The 27676-nt window shown below is 46.9% G+C and overlaps 1 protein-coding gene across 1 annotated transcript; it reads left to right on the top strand.

Moving 5' to 3' along the window:
* The first annotated feature begins 302 nt into the window (after positions 1-302).
* Positions 303-26033, top strand: PGS1 (phosphatidylglycerophosphate synthase 1). The gene is made up of 11 exons (XM_085863403.1): positions 303-537; positions 8637-8838; positions 9066-9143; positions 15409-15484; positions 15954-16167; positions 19608-19783; positions 21924-21998; positions 22186-22259; positions 24734-25052; positions 25337-25485; positions 25669-26033. Exons 1-11 carry the CDS (start codon positions 473-475, stop codon positions 25786-25788), a joined length of 1548 nt encoding a protein of 515 aa, XP_085719529.1. The 5' UTR covers positions 303-472; the 3' UTR covers positions 25789-26033.
* The last annotated feature ends 1643 nt before the right edge of the window (positions 26034-27676 follow it).

Raw genomic sequence — 27676 nt, 5'->3', positions numbered from 1 at the left:
TATGAAGGGGACGAACAGGACGGTTCATGTATTAACATGAGGAATGAATAAACACTCTCACAGTTCCAGCTCCACACACATTCTCATTCACATCATTATAAGGAGATCCTCTGATAGACAAGACAAACAAAACAACACACAAATGTGAGTGTGATGTTCAAAGTTGTGTTTTTATGTTTTTTTTGTTTTTTTGTTTTTTGTTTTTTTAACCTTGATCTGGTGTCGTCGGTACGTAATTTGTCGACGTACCTTCCCATTTGTGGCGGTGTATTGGTTGCGTCTCTTGTTTTCCTCTTCCTCTTCCAGATTTGTGACACAATGTGCCGGTAGATTTTGTGTCATCTTTAATGAATTTTAAACGTGTGTAAATTTGTAAATGTAACAACGAGATCCAAAACACCGCGGGATTGTGGGAGATCGTGAACGATGTTTCATTGAACGAGACGAACCTACCTCAGAGCGCTGGCGCGGAATGGGCGCTTCGGTCGCCTCGCAACGAGTCCCCGTGCCGCGTCCCGTGCTGTGCATGTCCACTCGGTGAGACGAACCGCGTCCGTCGCACACTCACTCTCACTCACAATCACACTCACACACAATCACACTCACACACAATCACAATCACACTCTCACTCCAACTCACTCACTCACAATCACACTCACACTCACACTCACACACAATCACACTCACACACAATCACAATCACACTCTCACTCCAACTCTCACACTCACTCACAATCACACTCACACACAATCACAATCACACTCTCACTCCAACTCTCACACTCACTCACAATCACACTCACACACAATCACAATCACACTCACACTCACACCGTTTCAGATAAGTTTTACTTCGTGTTCGAGTGATCTTGCGTCTCACAGAGTGTCTCATCTCACAACTCGGCCCGGAGTGGTTTATTGTTTATGAGGACTTCACATTAGTGTGTGACGAATAACAATACAATGATTATTATAACAATACAATGATTATTATAACACCTTCCCCTTGTAATGGTATAATTTGTGGTACAAAACCGCTCTGATCCTTTGGGAAAAAGTACGAACCGCCGCCTGAGCTTTCAGGAAACACCGAAATGGTCTCGAGGTGAACCAAGGTGAACGTTTCACCATAACATGTGCTCAAAGATCAATGTAAGGACAGCACGATGGGTGAACATCAAAATGGATATGGAGAACACAATCTCAACCTGAAGGATGAACGGTGTATCATACAAACCCTCTTGAGTGGTTCAGTCATTCAAACTGACTGTGTCTCACTCTCTGCCGTGATCTTTCTTGGGTAAACCACTTGTCAAAGTTGACCAACAAACACTGCCGACCACTAGGCATCCTCCGTTGTACAAAGTCCTTCCTTGGCACACCTGAACTCCTGTCCACCTACTGTACACAAGGTCTTCACCTGCAGCTCAATGGAGTACTGCTCTTCTCTCTGGGCTGGCTCACCGACCTCACATTTTGCTCGCCTTGTTGCCGTGGAAACCAAGACCTTCAACATCATCAGTATCTTCCACGATGAAGCCGAGTCTACGGGTCTGTTATTCTCACATGGATGGCTCGGTGGTCTCTCTGTGTTCTATCTACTCCTTTCTGGTCTTTGGGAGGACATGCCTCGGTGTTTGATACATTTCAAGCTCAAGGTTTGTGAGCAGATGGCAGAACCAAAGGTGGGTAGATGTTATTTCTTTACCTGGGCTGGTTGTCCGTCTTTGTTTGTCTGCGAGCACGATATCTCAAAAGGTTGTGCACAAGTTCTGACAAAACTTGCTGGATGAGTTGGGTAGGTGACAAGAACAAGCCGATTCGATTTTGGTTCAGGCATGGTGCAGATCTGGCCAATCAGTGGGATACAAAATGTGTGCTTTTTTTTTTTGTATACCTTGGTCGAGGCTCGTATGAGAGCTAACACACAACTCACAGCAAGGAGGCATGAGACAAGAGGGGCGGGAGTGGAAGGGACAAAACAGTGGGGAACAGACACATTAGGTGAACTGTGGAAGGGAGAGGGATGGGGATGGGACGGGGAACATGGCGAAGAGAAGATGGACATTACAGGTACTTTCAGGAAGGAAAGCAGGAGAATTGAAGGAAGTGGGCTTGGGTGGATTATCGGGGGTAGAAAAGATCGAGGATTTGGATGGGGGAAGATAAGAGGTGGTGGTGAACAGCTGTTTTGAAAGCCTGGAGGGAAGAATGGGAAAGAATAGAGTGAGGAAGTTTATTCCAAAGGCAGGAAAAAAGAGGAATGAAAGAGTGAAGATGAGCAGTGATTCGTGATTTTGGTAGTTTTACCAGAAGGGGGTTGTTGGCGGACCTTGAGCGCCCTGTGGAAATGTGGTGGGGACAAATCGCAGAGAGAGCAGGGGGGCAAGGCTGGAGAGGAGTCGGTAGAAGACAGAAAGACCACCGACCAACCTGCGGTGATTGAGTGAGAGAGAGGCCCAAAGACTCAGCTTCATTGCGCGAGATGCCGATGATCTTAAATGCCCTGGTTTCGACAGCGTGAAGCCGAGAAAGGTGGGAGGCAGGAGCACCAGCCCCCCAGTGGGAGTGCTGTTCGGCCTGGCAGTGGTGTGCGCTTCTTTTATGGCCCCAGAACCAAACGGAAAATATTGTTGCGAATTCGCGCCTGCCGGTGTCCCTCTGGGCATCCTCCCGCTGGGCATCCTCCAAATCTACACTACTCTGATTTACCATCTCGCAAATGGGACCGGTCCAATTCCGAATCAAGTCTGGAGACTCCCTCTGGGGCTGGTCCGGCTCGACGTTATCATCCCTCAGCTCTGCGACCTCTTTTACTGGGGTTCAATCTGCCACCTTCGTGCCCTTCCTGATAGTGCGTGGTTCCGTGCTAACATTTATCACCCGTACGGGCACTACTGGCCCGTCGGTACTTACCAGGGTGCGGCCCACGACTAAACCCGGGGTTGATGGCCCTGCCGGTATTTCCGCCAGGCCGCAAGAGCCCTGCCACATTGGGTGTGCTCGCCACCGGGCCGGGACCACCGCCTCGGCACCCGGGGGAATGACCACAGAGTCAGGAGCCTCCAGCTCCACCCTCTCATCCATGCTCACGCCCCCCAACGGCAACTCCTCACCACCCAACTGCATGACCCCCCGGCTCAAGTCAATCTTACAACCACCGCCGTTAGCACATCCAACCCTATTAGACATGGGTCGCACACCTTCGCCACGCAAACCTCTATCCTTGTTTTTACGGTGCCCAATTTAAACGACACGAAACCACGTCCTATGATGGGGGCCGTTGCCCCGGTAGCTAGCTGCAAACTATGGTTTTGCAGACGGTGGATCTCATCCCAACCATCTACACTCGAATCAAGGACCACAGGGCTGATGATCGTGGCACTTGCTCCTGTGTCCACAACGGCGTCTACCCCGACGCCGGCAACTTTGCACCGAATTGTTAAGCTACCATTGCCAATTTGGCCACAATTGATGACCTGTCGCAGTTCTGAGGGCTCTTCTCCGTCCGAGTCTGCCGAACATGGCCCTACATGTTCGGCACTTCTTAGTTTCCCGGGGACTGGTGCGGGGATGATAGTTGGGCCTGGCTACCCCTATTGACCCGGGGCGGAGTTGGTGGTCTGGGGGGCCGTGGCTCTTCCCTTCGCGGGAGCCTTTCTCTGCGCGCGGCGTTGCACTCCCGCTGCAGGTGATCCCTTGCGCCACAATTATAACACCTCCTCTGGTAAAGTGTTTGCCTCCGGTACGCCGAATTATACCCCCCTCCGTTCCGAATTGGGGTACCCCCTGGGGGGGTACCCCGAATTGGGGCCCATCCCCCGCCCTTCCTGGGCCCGACCGCCTCTCCCCAGGTCTCCGGGTCGAACATGTCCTGCACCATTTTTTCCATTCGTGCTTGGTCACCCAGGGTCGCCCCGGCTCTCAGCGCACTGTCGTTCACGGGGCCCACCTGTCGGACTACCACTGCATGCCGCCCAGCCCCTCCCAATGGTGTTCTGGCTGCCTCCCAGCAGGCGGTAGTATCAGTTACCTTCTGGAGGTTGTCCGGGCGCCATACGGTCAGCAATGCGCCGACATCGGTGCCCCTTATCGCTCTGAGAAAATGGTCCAGGGCAATCTCCTCCCGGTACTCCGGCGGCATGTTGGTGTGCGCGATCCCCACCAAGCGGCGAATGTCGTGTGCCAATTCTCCCAGGTATTCCTGGGAGCGTCGTTTGCGCCCGTTGAGCTGAGCTTTAACAAGCTCGCTCTGCTGGTCCATGCCAAATCGGTTTTTTAGGGCCGAATGGAGATCCTCCAGGGTCACCCCTCACTGGATCCCGTGGTCAGGACTTCCAAGGCCGCGCCACGCAGGGCCGCCGTGAGTTGTGCCACACCCTGCACCTCGTTCCAGCCATTGCTTCTGGCAACACACTGGAACTGGGCCATGTACGCCCTCAAGTCCGTCTTGCCATCGTACGGGGGTAGCGGCACCCTCGGTCCTTTCGAGGTCCCCCCCTCCAGTTCCCCAGGGACTCCTGGAGGGGTGTACCTCCCCAGTCCCAACGGTGCCTCACTCCCGCAGGGTCCGAGCCATTTGCCCGGGGACTCTACCACCCCTGTCCTTGTCTGTCCGTGCCCTGCGTCGTCCCGCTTACTCCCCCAAGTCATTGGACTCGCACTCTGCACACCCACCGGAACAGTCATACTTAGGTACCCCCCTTAGGCCAAAAGACCCCGTGGCCTCTACCCTCCCCAAGCTTGGCATGCTCACCCCCGCATCGGGCAAGCCTCCTCCTCCGCCCTGTGACACCGGCCCCACCTGGGCACGATCCGCCTCGAGGGAGTATATCCTCTCCCCCTGTTCCCGAAGGAGGTCACCCTGCCTCTCGCACCGGGTCTCCACACATTCCTTCAGTCTCCTCTCCATTTCCTCTATTTTCCCCTTGATTACTTCATTCAATTCCTCCCCTATTGTCCCTAACGATAGTTCCCCGACTTTCTCTCTTATTTGCTCCACTTCCCCTTGTACCTGTGTCACCACCTTATTTGTCTTGGATATTTTCTCCCCCATTGTCCTAAACTGCTCTTCCGTCTCGCCCCGGTGTTTTTCTATTCGTTCCCCCAGTTCCTCTGTCTTTTCTCCGGCTTTCCGCTCCATTTCATTAATTACCTCCTCATGTCTCTTTCTACATTCCTCCCCCACCTCCTTTAATCCTTTCTGTGTCTCCGCTTTTACCTCCTTTCACAGGTTTTCAACTCTGTCTGTCTTTTCTCACAGTCCTCCTTCACGGCTCCCAATCCCTCCTTTATTTTCCCTTGTTCTCTTTTTAATTCCTCTCTCGCCGTCGTGTTCTTCCCTATTTCCTCCTTTATTTGGTCTTGTCCCTTTTTTACTTCTCCCAGTCCTTTTCCTACTTTGTCTATCTTTCCCACCACCGTCTTTATTTAGTTTTCCCTCTCTTGTTTGCTCTCTTCCATTGCGACCCCCACTCCTTTTACTTTCTCTTTTAACCCGGTCACCTCCGCTCGTATCGTGTCGACTTCCTTTTTCATTTCGTTTTTTAGTTCGTCCAAGCTTCCTTTTAGGCTCATTCCCATGTTCTGCGTCTCACCCCACATTTCTCTCATTTCTTCCTTCAAATTCGCCTTCATTTTGTTTTTCATTTGTTGCGTATTCGTATCCATTTTCGTTTTCATTTCGTTCATTTGTTGCGTATTCGTATCCATTTTCGTTTTCATTTCGTTCATTTGTTGCGTATTCGTATCCATTTTCGTTTTCATTTCGTTCATTTGTTGCGTATTCGTATCCATTTTCGTTTTCATTTCGCTGTTCATTTCTTTCATCTGTTGCGTATTCGTATCCATTTTGTTGTTTATATTTGCATTCATCTTTGCCAGCATTTTGCCATCTTTTGCCAGCTGAGCCGATTCGGCGAGGATCGGGGGGTTTTGGTGGAGAGGGGGAGGGGAGGTGTCATACACCGCCGCCGCACCTATTTCGGGCTCTGGGTTCATTTGGGGGAGTTCGTGTTCCTGCACAACCAACATTTCCTGCTCGGGGTTCTCATCCTGGGCCATGGATTCTACACATTCGACATCCATTCCTACTATCCCCAGCTCCCGCTCGCCTTGAGACTCCATCTTATTTCTCGTAAGGGGTTAATTTGGCCTGCTCATAATTTGGAGGGAATCGGGGGTCGCTCCTCTCACCCCTGGACCGATTCCCCGTGAATTTAGCTTGGATACAGGAGAGTTTGTTTTCCCGCTCTCTGACACCAGTGTTGCGAATTCGCGCCTGCCGATGTGCAATCGGCCACGTGACTCGAATCGCGGCACGTCCCCCACCGGACGGACAATTCTGTCGTGACCCTCTCGGACTAACGCCGGGAGCTAGTCACGGGTGGGCCTTTCGGCCTCACCACGATCGTGCCAATCGGCCACCCGCGTGGGATAGGGTTGTTCGCCAAACACGACCTACCTAAGTACCCACGCGGATGGTAGACCGGGGCGATCGCACCTCGCCGCAGGTCGACTCCGGACACGGGCCGCTTAAGCGGTCCGTTCCGTGCTATCGGGATAACCGAGCAGTGTTATCGTCGGCCTCGACAATTCCGATTAATTATCGGGCGTATTAAGTCCACTACAAACACTTTACGTGAAGCAAGATGGAGATTCAAATGAAGGAAAGGACGCAGCGAAACGGGGAACAATTCAACATAATGCACTTTATTTACATGACACACGAAGAGCACACATATATCAATTTAAAAACAAAAACAACAATGCAGAGCTAACCGAATATGCTTACACACGGCAACACTTATACAGTTTTACTTTACAAGACACGGCGCCACAAGATCCATACAAAAAAAAACAAAAGAAAAGGCCACCCTCAAAGACAAGGGGGCAGACGGGGCCCGTGGGCCTTTATGGCGTGGGACTTGGCAGACCGAACGAGTCCCACGAGACCGTTGCAGGTTACCTGCACCCTCGCGGTGCGATGGTGGGCGAGCTCTCTTCGGCGCTCCTTGTACGAACGCGCAGGTCCACGCGACACAGCTGGCAGAGCGGCACCTCCAGTCCGCGTCCCTCCGCGACGTCCGGACTCTCCACCGACTGCAAGCTCCAACGAGCGGGTCGCTCTACGTACCACTTATCCAAGACCCAGACGGGCAGAAGACCATGAACCGCCGACTGATACTGACACTCTCACCGACCGCCCTGACCTGACCTCCTCTGACCTGACTTTTTCTGGTGTGACTTCCTCTTGTCTGATTTCTTTCAGCGGCGCCTCCGTGCGCCCTTTTATTTCCCCGGCACCCCACCCTCCCTTCGCGGCACGCGGGGGGGGGGACATTCCACCAGAGAAATCGGGGCGGGAGTTGAGTTCCAACCTTCATTCTTGTTTACCAGAGAAACCGGGGTGGGAGTTGTTGTTGTTCCCCTTTTGTGTTCGTGGAGATGTTGACGGTTGCTGGCGGAGTGGTGAGGATGGCATAGTTGTTGAGAGGCAGGTGTGGTTGTGGTTGTTGTGAAGCGGCGTTGTGGTTGGTGGTTGATGTGTGATGGCAGTTGAGACGTGGTTGGTTCAAAATAAAGATAGAACAGAAAAACGCCTATCTCAAAGCGTCGCAGCCCGAATGAATCACATCAATTCCCTCTAAACAACGTGTTTGGGGCTAACTACACATGTACTTAAGAGATACCTCACCTACGGGACCTGGATGGTGGTTTGCGACTTTCCACAGCCGTAACAATATATATCGAACAGTTCTCACATCCCAGACAGCTCGCACTCCCTCCCTCACCCGCCCCTTTTTTCCATATTGAAACATCATTCATAGTAAACATTATCATTTTAGACATGACCTTCCCACCGGTGTTATGAAGCACCCAAAACAGATGCAGTGTCTCCCTTTGGGAAGTTTGCCTGGACGTTGGGAATGACTGCATTGTTTCTCCAATCGCAGACATCCACTAAATATATCACCAAGCCTGTCATGTTCTCACGAGGTCATCCGTCGATTCAGAGTACACTCACTGACGAAGATAATCAGGGAGTTCGGCTAGAATGTGCCCGTCCACGGGCCTTGCACGGACCCACATGGCCGAGAGTTTTTGCAGTACAGGCTGCAAGATATCACCTTTTTGGGCGAGTTGATCAGGAAGTTCTCCATTTCTTTCGTTGTGCGGAGGCACACCCCTTTCTCTCAGATACTTCTCCAAGTTTTTTTCATTTCTTTCAAAACCTTAAGAGCCCTTTCATGTCACGATCCTTACCTGGCACGCAGGATATACCTTCGGCCGCCCAGATGGACTTCGTTCCAAGTGGTTACTGCAAATGTGCTCAGAGCATTCTGGGGCGGTTTGCGTCATTTTGAAAGTCACGTATGAAGAAGGCGAGACGACTGTGTGACCTGATCAGACATTTTTATGTCGTAATCAAACCTCACTCCTAAATTTTGGATAATTGGAGAATGAAGGATCTTCTGACCATCGAGGTTGAAAGTGTAATTCCAAAGCTGTTTAACTTGTCTGGTGGTGTTGTGAAGAAGTTTAAAAGAATTCAGTACGAGAATTCGCCTTCAACTTGCGACTTGTTTTTAACTGTAACCATCTGTGTTTTGCATTGCACGGTCTCGCCCGACAGACGGTCGTGTGTTCGGAGGCAGCCAGACTCAGGGGGCGACTGCACTAAAAGCGGATCCGGGGATCCCTGCGCAGGAGTGGAAACCCCGGAATGCCCGCTCGGGCAGTTTTCCTGGTTCAGGCAGATGGGGCCCTCGTTCTCTGTGCCGGCGCAGAACGTTCGGGTGCTGTCGGAGCCGTGGGAATTCTACCGGACCTTGAAGGTAGATCGTGATGAGGGAAAAATGTGATTTTAATATTGTTCACCCAATCATTAGAGTGCAAGCGCAGGTTCGTGTATGTTACGTCGTCTTCTTCCTATTTTTGCTGGTGTTCTTGTGTACAGGACAGGATAAATGAAAGCCTGTACGTTTTATAGAAACAACTTTGAGTACTTTCGTGTTTAAGTTTTTGAAATGATGCCCTGTGTGATGTTTTGATTTTGTTTCAGGAGAACATTCAGAAAGCCAAGAGTCGTGTTGTTCTTGCTTCTCTGTACTTAGGAACAGGTGAAATGGAACACGGCCTGGTATGTTTGTTTAAAATTATTCCATTGGTTAAAGGTTGCAAGGTTAAACCAATCTCATCACAGTTGGGTGTAAGGGTGGCCTAATTCTTACAGTTAACCGTTTAACCATCATTTAATAGAAATGCACACATAGTTGCCTTAAACCCCGATAACCAGATTCACCTTCAGTAGAAAATGAACAGATGTCAGGTAGAATGTGTCGGTGTGTGATTAAAATCGAACCCCGAATGCAAAATTGCCGAGGCCACGTTGGCATTTGGAGTTTTCTTCAATGTAGCCATTGCGTTAGCCCTCCAACATGCCCAGGGTCACTTTGGACCCCAAGACGATTTCACTTTTTTATTTTTCAATTTTCACTTTTTCTCTTCATGCAAGAAAACAGAAATGGAAGGAAAAACTGGAAACCAGGAAAGAGGTGGGCTTGGGGAAGGTTAATGGGGGGAGAAACCATAATACTGTAGTTGTGTATGGGGGGGGGGAGTGACCTAATGTGGTGGTGAACATCTCTTTTAAAGCCCAGGAGGGAAGAATGACATTGAGGAGACTAAGGAAATTCATTCCATAGGTGGGGAAAAAGGAATGAAAGATTTGAGGTGATCAGTAAGTCTAGATTTGGGAGTTTCTCCAGAACGGGATTACTGGCAGACCAAGTGTGCCCTGCAAACAGTTAGGCGAGAGGAGAGAGGACAGTGTGTAAAGGGTAGAAGGTGCAAGACTAGAAAGGACGTGGTGGAAGACAGACACTACCAACCTGTCTGTGATACGAACGTGATAAGACCAGAGGCTCAGCTTCATTATGGAAGATTCAAATGATTTTCAAGGCCTTGGTTTCCATGGTGTCATGTAGAGCAATGTGTGAGGCTGAGATGTCACGCCAGAGGGGAGAGCATGACTCTATCAAGCTGCAGATGAAGGAAGACCTTGTAGGTAAATAAAAGTTCAGGTGTGCCAAGGAAAGATTTTGCACCATGGAGGATTCCCATTTGGTGACTGGCTTTGGAGGCCGAGGGAGGGAGAGAGGGAGAGAGAGAGGGAGAGAGAGGGAGAGAGACAAGACAGACACAGAGATAGAGATAGAGAGAGAGACACAGAGATAGAGACAGACAGACACAGAGATAGAGAGAGATACAGACAGACAGACACAGAGACTGAGACTTTTCTTTTATGTCCTTTTATTACAAAAACATGCCATCATGTGTTTAAATGTACAAAACCAGGCATTAAAAAGAAAACCCAAGGTGAACAGGGGCAGAGGATATTTATAATGAAAATCAGGAAGTGCAGTGAATTCACTCCAAGATCAATCAGCCATCAGTGACATGACAAAGTACATTATTTCTTGCCCATGTTTCCTCCAAGAAAGGTATTTTATTCATAGACTTGTAAAAACAAAATTCTAACTTAATTCTGGCCAATTTTGATGATCTGAGATGAGGTTGTTGTAGAAAAGGAAGGATTTCATATGAACTGCGACGATGGATTCCATGACCTTGCTGATGATTGAAAGAAAGCTGGAAGGTCGGGAGTAAGGGGATACGTTTTTGCACCTTTTTTATGCTGCCACCAACAAAGTTGCCGGAGGCATTATGTTTTCAGAATGTCCATCCGGTTGTCCGACTGTCCGTGTCTCTCTCCGTCCGTCCGTCCGTCCGTCCGTGATAACCTAAGAGGGGCTGAAGATATCCAAGTCAAACTTGGTACTAGTATGTGTAATGATGTATACATAAACTGATAAGATTATGGGGTGAAGAGGTCAAAGGTCAGAGGTCCCGTTAGGTAAAAATTCTGTTGCCGCACCAACCTGTGAACCAGTGATGGGATATCGACGAAACTTGGTGGAAGTATTATATTATGATGCAAAGATGAATTGATTAGATTTTGACGTCAAGAGGTCAGAGGTCATGTCAGGTAAAAATGTGATACGTGAGGACTGCTGAAGGGATTTAAATCAAAGTTGGTGCAAGTACTGTATATTTAAACCCCCCTCAATACACCAATCCATGATAGATTACTTTTCACTAAAAGGTCAAGTGCCAGAGGTCACATTAAAACACCTGCTAATGTAATACCATTGGCTATGGGATTTGAACTTGAACAAAGGTTCAAGTGTCTATAATGATGTAATAATATGGGTGGAGGCATATTGGTCGGCGTCGCAATGTCGAAGAGTGCCATTCTCATTCTATAATGCAGTGATGTTGGCAGATTTCCAAGCAGATGGAAGATCATCTAAGGCAGTGGTTCTCAACCTTTTGGAGCCGCGACCCCCCCAAAAAATTTAAGTTGGGGTTCGCGACCCCCCTCCCGACTCACACTTGAAACACACTGCAGTGATGTCACGGAGCGCATAAAAAATCCACAGTGCCTGGAGCACATTGGTCAATGCCTAAGTACTGCCAGCTATTAAAACTAAACAGAACTAAACGAAACTGGCATCACAAATTAATTATGTACACTCTGATGTATAACACAGTAAAAACAGCCAGCCACATTCATAAAAAAGGCTTCTGTAATTGCAAAGAGCAGTATGTGGCCTATTTAAGCATGGGACACAGACTGGAAGATTCAGCGAACCTCTGCTGCAGACAGAGGTTACTATCACACGTGACAGCTACCAGACGTACACAAACCTTGCATTACTGACCAAAAATATACAAAAAACAAAACAACAAAACAAAAACCAAATCAATTTGGCTTTAAGTACAGTTTTAAATTTTATTCAAGATCCGACAGCACAACTCATTGTGAAGGAGGCAACAGGACTGCTTTACAAGCTGATGGCAATAGGCTATTATCATTCATTCTCGTACAGCAGGGCCTGCAAAACAGCTTTAAGCACAGTTTCAAATACCTTTCAGTGTCCCTCCAGGCTTATTATTCTCAGTTCATTCACAGTTCTTATAACAGTTATGCCTGTTGTAGGCTTGCAGCCTATTATCATTCATCTCATTTTGCATTTTCCCCTTTATAACAACGATTCTCAATGGGTTTTCAGTTTCATCTTTTTTCAGATTGAACACAATAATTCATATAATACTGACTCACAATAATTCATATAATACTGACTCAAAATAATTGAACACAATAATTCAGATAATACTGACTCACAATAATTCAGATAATACTGACTCACAATAATTGAACACAATAACACACAATAATTCTTTTTTTAACAGTTACATCTGTAAAGGCACAGGCTTGTATTGTCAGATAGTATTCACTTACTCATTTTAGTGGGATGGCTGGGCCTGTTTCTTTGAACAAAGCAGCTGTATTCTTGGTTTTAAGCTGGCGACTGCAACACGAAGATCATCCTCAACTCTAATGAGCCGTGATCTGTATTTGTTCTTGATAAATGTCAGTGAGGAAAAGGTCTTCTCACAAAGGTATGTAGATCCAAATGGAATAAGTATATCAATTGCAGCCTTTGATAGTCCTGGGTATTCTGCGGCCACTGACAGCCAGAATTCCTCCAGTGTGGATCAGGCAAAAGCGGTCTTTAATGTGCGGTCAGAGGAGAGGTCCAAGAGCGCATCCTCAAGCTCCGATGACAAGTGTTGGGCAGATGAGGTGATGAAAGGCTGGCGTATCCAGTCGTTTCTCTCTGGGGTGTCGTCTTTTGGGAAGTACCTATTGAAGTGGCCAAGCAGGCTTCTGAGGTGAGTAGCAATAAGTCCTTTTATTGTTTGGATGCTTATGTCAAAGTTGTCCATGAAGTCCTCAAGCTCAGGGAACATTTCCACACTGCCTTCTTTGACTCGCGCTACCCACCGACCACTCAAGCTTCTTAGTAAACGCTGTAACCTTGTCAGAAAGTGTGATGACATTGGTGTTTGGGCCTTGGAGAGACAAGTTTAGACTGTTCAGTTTATCAAATGTGCTTGCCAGATATGCAAGGCCAGTAACCCATGTGGGGTCGGTCAAGTGGTCAGCGAGGGGGGAGCCATAATCTGAGAGGAAAATGCGAACCTCCTCACGCAGTTCAAACAGTCTGGTTAAAACTTTCCCCCGTGATAACCATCTGACCTCTGTGTGAAATAGTAGAGATTCGTGTTCCGATCCCATTTCCTGGCAGAGTGTGGCAAACAGTCTGGTATTCACCGGATGGGATTTGATGAAGTTCACCACTTTAATTGCTGTTTGGAGAACATTGCGGAGTTGTGGCTCGAGGTTCTTGCTGGCGAGGGCCTCTCTGTGAATAATGCAATGAGTGAATTTGACATGCGGGAACCACTTCCAAAACTTTAGCTTTCAGTCCCCTTCCTGTCCCCTGCATGACGCCAGCTCCATCTGTACACACAGAGATGCAATTTTCGCAACTTAGCCCCTCCTCACGCATTTTACTGTCCAGTTTGTTAAAAATGTCACGACCAGTGCAAGTTCCTTCAAGTGTTGAGCAAAACATGTCCTCGTACATTTTCCCCTCGTAGCTGTATCTTGCAAAAACAAGTAACTGTGCATCACTGGAAACATCCGTTGTCTCGTCAATTTGGAGGGAAAATCTTCCACTTTTCTTCACTCGGTCAATGAGCTGCTCTTTAATGTCGTTGGCCATTTCACCAATGCGCCTCGCCATTGTGTCATTAGACAGTGGAATAGTCTCAAGTGTGCTAGCTATTTTTTTCACCATGCATAGCTCTGGTCATTGCAATCGCTGCTGGGCGGATCAGGCTCTCTGCAATAGTTTGGGGCTTTTTGGATTGAGCAACCAGGTATGCCACTTCATATGAAGCCAACAGGGCTTTGACAGGGATTGTAGAGTGCTCACGTACAGTCGTCTTTTGGCTCTGTAGTTTTCCCTCCTTACGACAAAAAAAATCTAATGGTTTGTCAATGTAGGATGGGTGTTTGGTTTGTAAATGTCTCTTCAATTTCACTGGTTTCAAGCTTTCGTGAGCAAGCACTTCTGAACACAGAACACACTGTGGATATTCCACTTCATTTTTGGCTGGGCATGTGAATCCGTACTGCAGAAAGTCAGTTTGATATTTCCGACGCTTGTTGGAGGCCAAATCTGCTGCCAGCGCTTTCCGTTTTTTAGTTGAACTTGTAACAGTTGGCCCACCTTCACATGTGTCGTCTTGGTACGCATCTTGAGCTCGCAGACGTTTTTTGACAAGCCACCGATCCATATTCAGCCACCTTGCAGTAGTTAGCTCACGCTAACATTGACTTTCAGCACCCGCCACTGTGCTGCGTTCTCTCTATCACACACACACACACACACACACACACACACACACACACACACACACACACACACACACACACACACACACACACACACACACACACACACACACACTTCACTTGCTGCTCAAATCTGTTTCGTAATGGCGACATTATAACATTGGTATGGGAGATTTAATTGAAAAATCATTTTCAAAAAATATTTATGAATTTCTTTATTATATATTTGTTTGTTTATTTGTTTTGAAAACCTTCCCACGACCCCCGAAAACAATATCGCGACCCCCAGGTTGAGAACCATTGATCTCGGGCACATGACGGTGAAAAGAGGAAAAAATTCAAGATTCAAGAGTTTTATTGCCAGTCAACCTCGGTTGATAGGAATTTGCTTTTACTCATTACAGCGATCAACCAATCATCGATCATTTTACAGTACGTAAAACAAAGCAGCGACAGATTACACATACAATATACAGGAGACAGTCAATACATATTGGCAAATCAAGTGTGTTAAAATATTAGCTGAACATTAAGTGTGAGGTTTTCTTTGATTAAGTGCTAAAATAGGTTATTGAGTGTTCAGAGTTTTTACTGCTGTTGGGAAGAAGCTGTTTTTTAAGCGTGTTTTTTTGGTGGGAGGTGATCTGTAACGTTTTCGGGAAGGGAGAAGTTGAAAGAGATGACGTGCGGGGTGTGAGAGTGGTCTTCAATGATCTTAAAGAGGAAGTGTAAGAGCAGCAGAGCAGGTTTTAAGGACACTGGTGTGCTGGTGCTACCCAGTCCAGTTGCTGAGTCACAGTTGAGGATTCCCAGAAGTTTTTCCACCTTCTCAGGTGCATAAAATACAGGGTCCAGGAGCAGATGCTTATGATTAGGTAGGATGGAGAGAGAGCGAAAAAGAGACACAGACACAGACACAGACATTGAGAGAGATAGAGATAGAACAAGCACAAGATTTAAAAATAAACACAGAATTGATGGACTGAGCATTGTTGAGTTTGACAGGTTTTGGAGGAAAGCTGGATGAAGTGTAGAGCTGCCTACCGAATGCCTGTTCTTGCTGCTATGTATGCAGGTAATGGCGATGGACCAGGCAGTGAGGAATGGTGCAAGTGTTCACGTCCTGCTAGACTGTGTTCGTGCATCTAGAGGTGAGTGTCCTGTAAATTGTAGGAAGGTTCGAATGAGGCTTTGCATACATCCAGGCCTCTCAGCACCTAAGCGGTGCTGCTTCAGATTATTTGACAATCACAGCAGCTTCAGTATCAGTCTTTGTTGCAGACACACTTACTTTTCCATATTCATGTAACGTGCATGACTCAGCCACGGGCTCTCATTTTGAAATGTCATAAATCCCACCTGTGTTTACTCAACGTGAATCAGCGTGACGTTTGAACACAATTTTCTGTTTGATAAGTGACGTCATGAAAAATTCCGTCTCATTTTGTCATCTTTTCTTTGCCTACAACTTTCAGCCAGTGGAAGGTGGCGTCACGTGAGAGTTTGAGTCGGTTGGTAGACACGCCTGACCAGTGAGGGCACAACTGGGCCAGGCCTACATGCAAGAGGAGTTCAAGAGGTTGCCAAATTATAACCTTCATTGTTTTGTTTTGTTCAAAGGGAAGAAAAATTCTCGGACAATGCTGCTGCCATTGTTACAAACCTGTGGCTGTGATGTGGATGATCGAACGAGCTCTACGAATGTGCGGATCTCGTTGTTCCTGACACCGGGCCTGCGAGGAGCCGCCCGACTGGTCCGTGGCCGATTGCGTGAAGCAGTCAGCCTCCAGCATATGAAGGTCTACGTCACTGACAACAAAGTCCTCATTAGTGGGTTAGCCATACGCTGCAGCTTTATCATCATCCACGATAATCACAGCACACATCCAAATGGCCACTTCCTGTTCGTGATTGTAATTACTACACGTGCCACGGGGTTCCCTGAGTACATCTGTTCCTCAAGTCCTTCCCATTGACGAGCTTATCATGTGTGCCACTCCAAAGACATAAACACATCCAACATGCTGTCTACCGCCCCTCTTCCCCAACCACCCCATGGTCCACCCCACGGCTCGGCAGGTCACTTTTCACATCAGCCAACACAAATGTTTTTTCTTTTTTTCATCTTCAACAAACATGATGAGACTGAGAAAACCAACACAATATTTGGGGATGTGAATCTGGGGTAACAACATCATGAGAAAAGTGCTCATTTGGGAACATGACCAGGCCATCAAATATTTCCAATTAACTATGGGTTAAGACTCAGGTTTCATGCAATGATACTTATCCACTTCATAGTTTAACACTTAATGTGGTTTATTTTATTGCGAACTAGCAAATACAACACATCGCTTCACTGACGGGAATATGAATGGGGGGGTATAGAAAGGGGGAGGGGAGGGAATGAGAAGGGAAGGGAGGAATAGAGGAGGGAGAGGAGAGAGGGGGTAGCTGGGAGGGAAAGGGGGGGGTTCTGGATATGCGTTTGATCGGGGACTTGAGGGAAAGCCAGGGGGTAAAAAAACAAACTGCTTCAAAAAAAACAAAAAAAAACTTTCATTTGTCCATTTGACACATTCTTTGACACCCCTTCCTCTCCTCGACCTCCGGAGAGTTGTATGGTGCGGGAGGGGGTTTGGGGGAGGATAGTGTTAGGGGAGGGGAAGGCAGTAGTGCAGGGGGAGCAGAAGGCAGTGCATGGGGAGCGGAAGGCAGTGGGGGGGCAGTGCAAAGGGGAGAGGAGAGGCACCGCAAGGGAGGGTGGAGATGCAGTGTGAGGAGGGGAGGCAGCATGAGGGAGGGGAGGCAGCATGAGTGAGGGGTGGCAGCATAAGGAAGGGGAGCAAGCGTGAGGGAGGGGAGGGAGCGAGACGGGATGAGGAGGCAGCACGAGGGAAAGGAAGTGCAGGGGCAGGGGGGGACAGCAGGAGGGAAATGGGGGGCAGTGTGAGGAGGGGGAATGGGAAGGCAGCATGAGGGGAGGGGATGGGAAGGCAGCATGAGGGGAGGAATGGAAGAAGGCAGCATGAGGGGAGGGGATGGGAAGGCAGCATGGGGGAGGAATGGGAAGGCAGCATGAGGGCAGGGGAAGAAGGGAGCATGAGGGGAGGGGATGGGAAGGCAGCATGAGGGGAGGAATGGAAGAAGGCAGCATGAGCGGAGGGTATGGGAAGGCAGCACGAGGGGAGGAAATGGGAAGGCAGCATGAGGGCAGGGAAAAAAGGAAGCATGAGGGGAGGGAATGGGAAGGCAGCATGAGGGGAGGGGAAGAAGGCAGCATTAGGGGATGGGAAGGCAGCATGAGGGGAGGAATGGGAAGGCAGCATGAGCGGAGGGGATTGGAAGGCAGCGTGACGGGAGGGAATGGGAAGGCAGCGTGAGGGGAGGGGATAGGAAGGCAGCGTGACGGGAGGGGATAGGAAAGCAGCATGAGGGGAGGCGATGGGAAGGCAGCGTGAGCGGAGGGGAAGAAGGCAGCGAGAGTGGAGTTGGAGGCAGAAAATGGAGAACGAAGCAAACATGAGGGGATGGAAGGCAGCATGAGGGGAGGAGAAGGAAGCTGGAGCGGAGGGTATGCAGCGTACTAGGGCATTACTGGGGCAATAAAATGTGCCCAAACAGCAACGTGTTCTTTTTAACCACCGATGTTCCTTGTCAAACCATGCCTGATGTCATCGTGGTTAGGGTAGCGGCTTGGGATCCAAAAGGTCCTGAGTTCAAGCCCCGTTGGCCGCTTGAATTAATACACACCAGGAGGTTGACTCAGCCTGTCATCCTTCCGAGGTAGGCGAAGTGAGTACCAGTGTACTGGGCCCGGTGTATGCCCCGGTTAGAATAGGTGTACCATATCCCTGTGTCGTAAGAAGCGACCAGGATTGCGTTAGGAAGGGGATCCGGCGTAAAACCTGTGCCAAATCACAATGCGGATCATAACGGATGATCCGCTGTGGCGACCCCTAACGGGAGTAGCCGAAAGAAGAAGAAGAAGTTCCTTGTCAAACCAGGCGGGAGCATTTAAAAAACTAAAACCCATGCTATCTACCTTTCAATGGCCTGCCTGCCTGCCTGCCCGCCTGCCTGCCCAAACCCATACACGTTCCTCAAACCTGCTTGCATGCAGGCACGCAAAAACCCCACCACATCTGACCTCCGTATGTACTGTCTACATAGTGCATACCTCTTGGTTTTCAGACAATGCCGACTATTAATAAATTGCAGAAACTCTTTGTATATATATGTTGATATTTTGTCATGAAAGCAGATCTCACAAAACAGGAAAATACAAATTGCGTATGTAATTGCCGAAAATAAAAAAAATAGAACCCTTGTTGACTCTATCGTCATCGATTGAAAAAGGAGGTGAGAGCAAGACGTTGCACCAAATGAAGTTCCACTTTCTTCACAATCTTTAATCTTTTCTTCACTAAATATTATCATCCAAACAGAAGAAAAAAAAATTAAGGTTAATGTTAATTTTTTTTTTTCGCAATTGCGCAAAGATTAGTATTTCCATCAGTGAAGCGATGGGTCTTGCGTCTAGTGGTTTTGAAATGAACAACTACACAGCTTGGTGAGCGCTCGCCAAGTGTCTTAAACACTCAAACAACACTCCAACGGAACGCCTGGCTTGGCCAGCGATTACCAATTGTCATCGGTCATATTAACTCATGCACTTTTATAGGAGTCGGAACTTCTGCTAAGTTCAATTCTTGAGTTTAAATTTTTTAATTTGGCTTAGTTTAAGAGATTCTAGAGATTATGGCATGTGCGGAAATGGAATAAAGCCACGAACGCTGATGTCTACGTGTTTGGAAACATTTTAATTCATAGCTGTGATGAACAGGCATTCTATAATATGAGTGAGGAAAGTGAATAAAAATAACTTTATCATTAAGAAACCGTTGCGGCCTTTTCCAAGTCAAGGCATTGTTAGGCAGGCCAAAAATATGGCAAATTAAGACCCCAGCAAGGGAGAGCACGCTGACGAAGGATGAGCTTTGATAAAGGATATAATTGAATAAGGCTGTTCATTCTCTTCAAAAGGGGTGTTTTAATTAACCCAAACACCCAATTTTTAATCATGCACTTCCTTGGAGTTCCCTTTGTATGATTGCAAAGTTTCAGGCTGATAGGATTCATGGTTTTGGAGTTATGGAAGAAGCACACACTGACATACACACTGACACACACACACACACATGCACATTTATTTGTATAGATTTATTTTGCATCATTTACACTGCAAATCATCCCTGCCCTTCTCATGGACAGAGCAAACCTGAGTGAGTCATACTTCGTGGACAGACAGGATCGCTACCTTCTTCTATCTCACAACCAGCTGGCAGACTTTATTTGTGAGATGTTACAAGCACTAGGTGGGGCCTGTCTGCAGCTCCGCCCTGATGGTTTACTTGGTCCACCTCCTCTCACATCACATCCACTGCAAGGTAACAGGTATCATCAGCATGCTCAGGTTTAATGAGGAGTACAAATACTTGTATGTCATTGTGGATGATTCAGTAGAAGATACTCAAACAGGTCCACCAGCTGTTGGTGTAGACTTGTAGGGAATAGAAGAGCTCGATATTCGACAGTTATGTGTTTTTAGATTTTAATTTTTTTTTTTAAATCGAGATTTCTTAAAGCTCCTGGTAGAGCAGAGCAACATTGAAATGCGGGAAGTAGGGGAGGGGGAGGGGGTATCAACCGACACGGAAGTTAATAAATGCCCGAGATAAGATAAGATCAAAAAACTTTGAACCAGTCCATCGCGAGAAAGCTGAGTCCTGTGTGATGGCCTTTTGATGGGTGATGCCATTGATTTCCACATTGATAGTTTATCAGAGTAATAGGTGGGGAAACAATTGTGCCAGCCTACAAGAAAGAATGACACTCCCTTGTACGTCAAACAAATTTTTCATAGGGTGCCAGAGATTTCTTCAGACCCAAGGAAGGATTTTTCATGGCGCTAAATGCCCAGTCTGCACGTGGATTTAGCGACCAGCTTGAAGATGTCTGTCCAGGAGAAGTCATGGGTGATTGTGAGGCCCAAGCGTTCAAGGAACCTAAAGGTTGATCAATGAAGTAAAGAGGTTGGTTTACTTGGTGGTCCAAGATCATATGCCAAGAGTTGAACTAATTTTTGATCTTTGACGTCTGCCGTGATGGATGCCATTCTGTCAGTGGGATGGGGGAACTGTTCAACTGTCCTGGAGTGCACCAACCTCTAAAGGTGGAGCAGTTGATAAGGAACCATCATATCCAGAACTACCTGCTGTTTGTACTCACGGAGGAAGTCGGCATGCAGAGGGCCTCAATGTCGCAGTCATATAACTTGACAAGCAGAGCAGGATACCAAAGTGGAACTGGACATGTTGAGACAGACAGCGTTGACATGTTTCCGATTCAGACTGTGCAACCAATGGGTGAGAAGAAACAGCAGTCCCAGAGTTGAATGACCATGACAGAAACTGAACTGGCGATCGTTTTGAAAAAAATAATGACTTGATGTTACCAGCTATGATGGATTCCATGACACTGCTCAATATGGGAAACAGGCTGACGAGTGTGTTATTGAGTGGATCTGTGTTTGCACCTTTCTTGGGGATGAGGGAAATGTTTGATCTTCAACAGATGCAGGTGACCTAAAGTGAAGAACACGTTAAAAAGGACAAAGAAGATGCCAGTTTGAACCCTTTTAAGAACACCCGTACCATTCCATCAGGTGTGAAGCTCAGGAAACATTTAAAGCTTCTTCACCGTATCAGTAATCCTCTCAATGTCATTGGGTAAGGACAAGGACAGAACAGGGATGGATGGGAATGCAGTGCAAACAAAGGATTTGGAACTTGTTAAAATTTCTTCTTCCTCCAAAAAATATTCATCAGATCGGAGACCTCATGGGCTTGGTGTAACAGTTGTATTTTAGAAAAGGCCAGAACGGGGCATGGTGGTCACTCTGATGGTCTTGTGTGGGCTTAATGGTAAAGGTGGCTGGCTTAAGATCTCAGGGTCTTGAATTTGACCCCCTGTCACCATTAAATAACACCAGGTTGGTTGATTTAACCTGCCAAATGAGAAGGAGTTGACTGGAAGCAGGGGGCACTGCATCAGCGGCACACCTGCGCTCCCATCAATAACACAGCCAGCAGCCACAGGCTGTATAGGAAATGATGATGGTCTTGTGTCAGGTTATGGAATCCAAGATGGAGAAAATAAACTCGTTTAATTGGTGAAGAATAAGATTATAATTGGATTAGCCAGAGCATGCGGTCACCTCTCTCGCAGAAGCTATCTCTGATCGATGCATATATAGCAAACGCTGTATAAGTAGTCTGCGGTGACCAAAGAGAACACCAGGTCTAACGGCCTTTTGACTACAAATGGGATTCTGACATGTTGACTCATTGATCATGTTTCAATTCCATGGATAGTGTTGTGTTTACTCCTCACTCACTCGGATGCTGACTTGCATCAATGTGTGAGGTGTCTACGAGTCGTTCTGGAGCAACTGTGAGCCTATCGTATGTCGTACACAAATTACACACATGCGGTTATCATTTTGCTTGTTGGTGTATTCCACGGCAGGAAGTAAAACCGATTACTGTACTACAGCCCAGCAGTTGGTGGAGTCTGTTCTGAGCGAACACACAGATCACACAGGTATGAAGGCAGCTCACAAAGTGGGGGGTGATAAGACTCGTACTATGTGAGTTCGGGACTGCTGGGAGGCTTGCAATACTATTTAGGGTTTAAATCCTGCTTTCATTGCCCTCTTTTCAACCCAAAATGCATGTATTGTTGCTAAAACTGAAGGCTGTCCCATTTCTCTTGACCCTCTGACCTGCAGCATCAAACATCTCAGACACAGTCGTGTTTCCCCTCGTACAGATGCCGATGTTTGGAATTCGATACGATGAAGAGGTGAGAATAACGTCCTCTAACTTTATACCAAACCCACCCACATGTATCTTCTTGCTATTTTTGGCTGTAAAGGTTCCACAACACACGTGACTTTTAAAATCTGTTTGTGCTTTATTTAAAATCATCATCTGCATAATGGCGCATAACGAAGGAAAGACAACAACAATTCTGTAACTACTTCAGAGAGCTGCTCTATTTTGTTACTTTCATCTTGCTTGGTGCAGTTAGTAGAAACTCGTTCGGTTTGAAGAGTCACGAGAACTCAGTTTGGAGCACGTTGGTAATTGAGGTATCTAGCCTTGGTCCGATCACATATGCAATCCTGACTTCGCTGGACTTTGTGGACAGCTCAGGTGTCAAATGGAGACGGGAATTTGTGGACAGCTCGGGTGTCAGATGGAGATGGGAATTTGTGGACAGCACGGGTGTCAGATGGAGACGTGAATCTCGATGTCCATTTTGCACTTAATCTGTGAAATGCTTCAAACATTCCAAAGAGTAAACCATACCATGGCATGCCGGAGCCCTGAACAAATTTATTTGGGAATTAAGGGGGGAGGAGGAGGGGGAGGGAGGTGTGTTGAAGAATAATTTGCACTACCTGCAGTAGGTTGGAAGGTTCAGTTGTGGAACTGGCATGATGAGCCAAATTGCCTTTACCTGTGTCTAATATGTGGAACAGGTATAATGAGCCAAATTACCTTTACCTGTGTCTCATATGTGGAACAGGCATGATGATCCAAATGACCTTTACCTGTGTCTAATATGTAGAACAGGCATGATGAGCCAAATTACCTTTACCTGTGTCTAATATGTGGAACAGGCATGATGAGCCAAATTACCTTTACCTGTGTCTATTATGTGGAACAGGCATGATGAGCCAAATGACCTTTACCTGTGTCTAATATGTAGAACAGGCATGATGAGCCAAATTACCTTTACCTGTGTCTCATATGTGGAACAGGCATGATGAGCCAAATTACCTTTACCTGTGTCTATTAAATGGAACAGGCATGATGAGCCAAATTACCTTTACCTGTGTCTCATATGTGGAACAGGCATGATGATCCAAATGACCTTTACCTGTGTCTAATATGTGGAACAGGCATGATGAGCCAAATTACCTTTATCTGTGTCTCATATGTAGAACAGGCATGATGAGCCAAATGACCTTTACCTGTGTCTCAGATGTGGAACAGGCATGATGAGCCAAATTACCTTTACCTGTGTAATATGAACAGGCATGATGAGCCAAATTACCTTTACTTGTGTAATATGAACAGGCATGATGAGCCAAATTACCTTTACCTGTGTCTAATATGTGGAACAGGCATGATGAGCCAAATTACCTTTATCTGTGTCTCATATGTAGAACAGGCATGATGAGCCAAATGACCTTTACCTGTGTCTCATATGTGGAACAGGCATGATGAGCCAAATTACCTTTACCTGTGTAATATGAACAGGCATGATGAGCCAAATTACCTTTACCTGTGTCTAATATGTGGAACAGGCATGATGAGCCAAATTACCTTTACTTGTGTAATATGAACAGGCATGATGAGCCAAATGACCTTTACCTGTGTCTCATATGTGGAACAGGCATGATGAGCCAAATTACCTTTACCTGTGTAATATGAACAGGCATGATGAGCCAAATGACCTTTACCTGTGTCTCATATGTGGAACAGGCATGATGAGCCAAATTACCTTTATCTGTGTAATATGAACAGGCATGATGAGCCAAATTACCTTTACCTGTGTCTAATATGTGGAACAGGCATGATGAGCCAAATTACCTTTACTTGTGTAATATGAACAGGCATGATGAGCCAAATTACCTTTACCTGTGTCTAATATGTGGAACAGGCATGATGAGCCAAATTACCTTTACCTGTGTCTAATATGTGGAACAGGCATGATGAGCCAAATTACCTTTACTTGTGTAATATGAACAGGCATGATGAGCCAAATTACCTTTACCTGTGTCTAATATGTGGAACAGGCATGATGAGCCAAATTACCTTTACCTGTGTAATATGAACAGGCATGATGAGCCAAATTACCTTTACCTGTGTAATATGAACAGGCATGATGAGCCAAATTACCTTTACCTGTGTCTAATATGTGGAACAGGCATGATGAGCCAAATTACCTTTACTTGTGTAATATGAACAGGCATGATGAGCCAAATGACCTTTACCTGTGTCTCATATGTGGAACAGGCATGATGAGCCAAATTACCTTTACCTGTGTAATATGAACAGGCATGATGAGCCAAATTACCTTTACCTGTGTCTAATATGTGGAACAGGCATGATGAGCCAAATTACCTTTACCTGTGTAATATGAACAGGCTTGATGAGCCAAATTACCTTTACCTGTGTAATATGAACAGGCATGATGAGCCAAATTACCTTTACCTGTGTCTAATATGTAAAGTAAGTTTTAAACTTTACTCTTTCCATCCACAGGCAACTTTACAACTACTTTCCCGGGCTGACCCACGAGCTCGGTTGTCCATGGCAACAGGTTATTTCAACCCACCCGAAGAATATGTAAACCCTCTGATGGGGTCCGTGAGTTCTGGGCGGCGAGACATCCTTGTACCTTCCCCGCCCGCCAACGGGTTTTGGGGGGCAGGGGGGCTCGCGTCCGGAGTCGCCGGCGCTTACACCTACAACATAGCCAAGTTTGCGAGGCGGCTGCACAAAAGGTACAGGGCCACGTGCACCGGCCACGCCACGAGACTCTGGGAATACTCACGCGAGGGCTGGTCGTTCCATGGGAAAGGTAAGAACATGGCAAGGTTCGCCTAGAGGTAAAAAGGGTTACATATGTAAGGAGTGTGCGGAAGGATGGAAAGGAAAAGGAATGAATGAGGGAATGGATGGATGTGGTGATAATGTGCAGTAAATGGTGATGGTGGTGAGACAGAGTGGGCATGAAAGAGCCATCCAATGATTAGACTTGTTTTATCCCCTCGAGATCCTCACTTTGAATCTCGTTCAAATCCATTTGAGTTTCACGGTATCAAACGTTGCAGTTGCTTCAGGGAATGTTCTCTCATTTGCTAGGGCTGTGGTATTACCCTCCCAATGAGATCACACCCTCCCTGACCTTTATCGGTTCACCAAACTTTGGCCTCCGCTCGATGCACAGAGACTTAGAGATGCAAATGGCGCTCATCACGTCAAACCCGGGACTGAGGGAACGACTCAGACAGGTGAATGAAATTGATGCGGAAACTGTGGCATTGCACGAAAATGTTTGTGGTTCAGCGATTTTTACATTTCTAAAAGTTATTGTTGTGGTTTGATTATGTGGCTCTGGCCATGATGGTGATATGAAGAAAATTGTGGAACACAGTATTGTTTGTCACACATCTCTCCATCTTGTATACGTACAGGAGGAGAGGCGGCTGTACAAGTTCGCCACCGAGGTGACCCTGGATTCGGTCTTGCACCACACGTGGAGGGTGCCGCTGTGGGTGCGCCTTGTGACACCACTCATCCGCAGCTTCCTGTGATCGACTTGTGGAGCGCGATGTACTCTGTGTATTTTCTCCAGTTTAATGTATTTTTATTTACACGAGTTGTTTGAAGCCTTTATCGGGGGTTTTAAATAACCAATGCAATCCGTTTTTTGAACAAACTGTCCTGTTGATGAGGAAATGTAAGGATGGTCTGAATTTGAACTGGAATTCATCTTTTCATTACACATACAAGATTGTCGAACCTTCATGGCATTAAACTTCACATCACAAAAAACGAATATGGTTAAAACTCATCACATCTCTTCCGAGTCGTAACAGCACCTCTGCATCTGTTCCAACCTGCCTCATCCATGTGAAAGCTACTCACCCAACGGTAATTGAAAGATGGCTGAGTAGCCTCAGCCATGCGTTTCAATGAGCGGGATGCATGCCATGGCCAAATGCAACACCTGTGGCCTGGAAGAGTTCAGCTTCACGGTGAGCTTGCAACGGTCGCTTCACGTCAACTACATTCATCGTCGGACGGAATGATCGCAGAGGTGAAAGGACTCCCATTAGGGATATCCTATAAAACTCCCACGGATATTCACAAGGGTGGAATTGATAAAAAAAAGAAGCTCAAACAGCACCGCAAATACCACCCGAACCTAAACAGCACCCAGTCACCAACAGCACCGCAAATACCACCCTAACCTAAATAGCACCCAGTCACCAAAAGCACGCCATCCATGACAGCATCCGATTTCCACCAGTATCCCATCCATATCAGCACCCAATTCCCACAAGCACCCTATCCATATCAGCACCCAATTCCCACAAACACCACATCCTGAACAAAAAGCAGACAATTTGAGCTACCATACCAACTGAGACCTGTGTGAACCATGAACAACTCGACTGGCACTCGATCAAGGGCATGCCTCCAACAGGTTGAACTGTATGTTTTGGATCACACTGATTGGCAGGACCTGGAACTCGACCTTAACCAAAATCGAATTGGTTTGTTCTTGTCACCTCACCAACTCATCCACAAATTTTTGAAACGGCATACTATAGATATAGAATAACACAGGATATTGTTTTGATCCCATCTCTTAATGGTGAAGAATCGCTTAAAAAATTCTCGGATCCAAATGCAGATCTTCACCAAAATCTATTCAATTCGCCCTTGTCACACACCCAACCTGTCCACCAAGTTTCATCCGAATCTGTCTAAACTTTCTTGAGATATCCTGCACACAGACAGACAGGGGTGAAAACATATACCTCCATCCATCACAGATGGTGGAGGTAATGATGTAACAATCGATACAATAATGCAATATATACAGTATCTATTCTAGGGGGTTTACTCAGCCTGCCATCCTTCCGAGGTCAGCAAAATGAGTACCAGTGTACTGGGCTGGTGTATACCCCGGTTAAAATAGGTGTACCATATCCCTGTGTCGTAAGAGGCGACCAGGGTTGCGTCAGGAAGGGCATCCGGCGTAAAACATGTGCCAAATCACTATGCGGATCATACAGATGATCCGCTGTGGCGATGCCTAACGGGAGCAGCCGAAAGAAGAAGAAGAAGATACAGTATCTATTCTAATAAGTGTGTGTGTGTGTGTGTGTGTGTGTGTGTGTGTGTGTGTGTGTGTGTGTGTGTGTGTGTCAGTGTGAGAGTGTCTCCTCTATAACTCCAAAACTACGAAACCTAGTGCTCTGAAACATTGCATGCACACAAAGAAAACTCCAAGGAAGTGCATGACTGAAAATTGAGGGAATTAAAGCACCCTTTTGAAGATAAGTAACGGCCTTATTTAATTCTATCCTTTATCGGGCGCATCCGAGGCCACCTCGCTCTATATGGGGTCTTAAGGCATTTCCTGGGTTACCTTGCTGGGGTCTGAAGCCGCCATGTTTTTTGGCCTGCTCA

This window comes from Eptatretus burgeri, chromosome 17 (genome assembly GCF_056783735.1).
Source record: "Eptatretus burgeri isolate ZD-2024b chromosome 17, Ebu_testis_v1, whole genome shotgun sequence".
In the NCBI taxonomy this organism is placed as follows: domain Eukaryota; kingdom Metazoa; phylum Chordata; class Myxini; order Myxiniformes; family Myxinidae; genus Eptatretus; species Eptatretus burgeri.
The sequence above is the reverse complement of the archived record's forward strand: the minus strand, read 5'-3'. Positions and strand labels throughout refer to the sequence as shown.